The sequence below is a fragment of the Alnus glutinosa genome, chromosome 2 (assembly GCF_958979055.1).
Source record: "Alnus glutinosa chromosome 2, dhAlnGlut1.1, whole genome shotgun sequence".
NCBI classification, from domain to species: Eukaryota; Viridiplantae; Streptophyta; class Magnoliopsida; order Fagales; family Betulaceae; genus Alnus; species Alnus glutinosa.
Genome location: NC_084887.1, coordinates 5,353,963 through 5,355,157, shown reverse-complemented (window position 1 = coordinate 5,355,157; position 1,195 = coordinate 5,353,963). Strand labels below are relative to the sequence as shown.

The 1,195-nt window shown below is 40.0% G+C and overlaps 1 protein-coding gene across 1 annotated transcript; it reads left to right on the top strand.

The window, feature by feature from the left end:
* LOC133861239 (calcium-binding protein PBP1-like) lies at positions 1–756 on the top strand. The gene has a single exon (XM_062296976.1). It carries the CDS (start codon positions 128–130, stop codon positions 491–493), a length of 366 nt encoding a protein of 121 aa, XP_062152960.1. The 5' UTR covers positions 1–127; the 3' UTR covers positions 494–756.
* The last annotated feature ends 439 nt before the right edge of the window (positions 757–1,195 follow it).

The window sequence follows — 1,195 nt, the reverse complement described above, 5'->3', positions numbered from 1 at the left end:
TCTTTCCAAGTAGGTGTATATATATGTGTTCATTCACTCTCTTATCCCACACAACAACCACAATCAAATCCTGTTTTCAACAATCTCTCTTTCTCTAAAATCCCAATAATCGAAAGTCTCTTCATCAATGGCAGGGATTGGCAAAGGGGCTGTTTTTGAGGATTTGCTGCCTGTGATGGCCGACAAACTGGGCGGCGATGGGCTAATAAGGGAGCTGTGTAATGGGTTTCAGTTGCTGATGGACAAGGACAAGGGGGTGATCACTCTGGAGAGCCTGAGGAGGAATTCTGCGCTTCTGGGTCTACAGGACTTGAAGGAGGACGAGCTTGTGAGCATGGTCAAGGAGGGTGATGCGGACGGCGATGGGGCGCTAAATCAGATGGAATTCTGTGTCTTGATGTTCAGACTCAGCCCTGAGTTGATGGAGGAGTCTCAGTTCTGGCTTGAGGAGGCCGTGGAAGAGGAGCTCAATAACAATACTGGTAGATTCTGATGCAGAATTGATATGACCAGACCAGGGCAGTATTTTGCAGATACAAAACAGAGGGAGCTGAAAAAAATAACATTTTTACATATATGTAGAGGAGCAGATTTTTATTTTTTTGGTTCCTATGTCGGCTTGTTTCTTGTAAAACATTGCCTTGGCATGGTGTTCCACCTGACTTTACTCTTGTTGTTCATTCTCTTCATTGTTATTCATGTTGAAATAAATAGATAGCACATAAATTCAAATAAAAAGTAACTGGGTATTTTATATGTCTCCATTGCTGCAATTTTTGTTAAGGAATCTGCATCCACAATATCACCAACCCTGAACAAGGATCCCCTACAAATCAAGGATCATTCTAACCTTGACTGCATAAATCAATAATCTCACCATTCTCTGATTAATTATTGACTGGTTGTAGTTAATTTGTCAAGTTTTGGTATGCTTCTTATAAGTGATACAATGTATCTCTTAAGCGTGGCTGCTCATGTAGACCTATAGTGTTCTTATGGAGTATTAGTTTGAGAATAAGCTTTAGACTTGGTTAATTTTATACCATTATTGAGATCTATTGCCTCGGTGCCCATAATTTGTACACCTCTTTGGATCCGTTGGCACATGTGGAATTGTATAAAAATTCCCTTTATGAAGTTTTTTTTTCTCTCCCTATATTTTAAGCTTGTTTTGATCAATGTGGGGTGGACAATT